Source organism: Bison bison, unplaced genomic scaffold (genome assembly GCF_000754665.1).
Source record: "Bison bison bison isolate TAMUID 2011002044 unplaced genomic scaffold, Bison_UMD1.0 scf7180017864072, whole genome shotgun sequence".
NCBI classification, from domain to species: Eukaryota; Metazoa; Chordata; class Mammalia; order Artiodactyla; family Bovidae; genus Bison; species Bison bison.
This window is the reverse complement of record NW_011494644.1, coordinates 11,552,927-11,553,358: the sequence shown is the minus strand read 5'-3', so window position 1 is coordinate 11,553,358 and position 432 is coordinate 11,552,927. Positions and strand designations below refer to the sequence as shown.

Here is a 432-nt window from a genome sequence, read left to right as displayed (position 1 = left end):
GCCGCGGCCATGTTGGCTGAGGGCTCGAAGACAAAGCCACCTGGAGACAGCCGAGTGGCGTCATCCGGGCACGATGGCGCGGGAGCGAAATACGTGGGGCCGCGTGGCCGCCATCTCTTAGGAGAGCACCTTCAGCCACCTGCCCTCAGTGTTCAGCCACCCCCGTGGACCCTCGAGGGGCCGTTCCTACTCTCCCGGCCTCCCCGACTCTTGAGCCCGGTGGGGGAGCGTTCTGGATCTCGGAGGCTCCGTGGACCCCGGCGGGTAGGGGTGGCGCGGGTCGGCCGCCCGGATGGCATTTACGATGGCGCCGCCCCCGGCCCTGCTCCCCGCGCGGGAACCTAACGGGGTCAGGCCCCAGGGGGAGACATCCGAGCCCGTGAGCTTCGCGGACGTGGCCGTGTACTTCTCCCCGGAGGAGTGGGGGTATCT

The 432-nt window shown here is 69.9% G+C and overlaps 1 protein-coding gene across 1 annotated transcript in view; it reads left to right on the top strand.

Annotated features, from left to right (window-relative positions):
• The first annotated feature begins 9 nt into the window (after nt 1-9).
• The window catches only part of LOC104986757 (zinc finger protein 764-like), a 2,529-nt gene continuing 2,106 nt past the window's right edge, over nt 10-432 (top strand). Inside the window, exon 1 of the mRNA XM_010837439.1 lies at nt 10-264. Within this exon, the coding sequence (XP_010835741.1) occupies nt 10-264 (255 nt within the window). The remainder of the gene's footprint in view (nt 265-432) is intronic.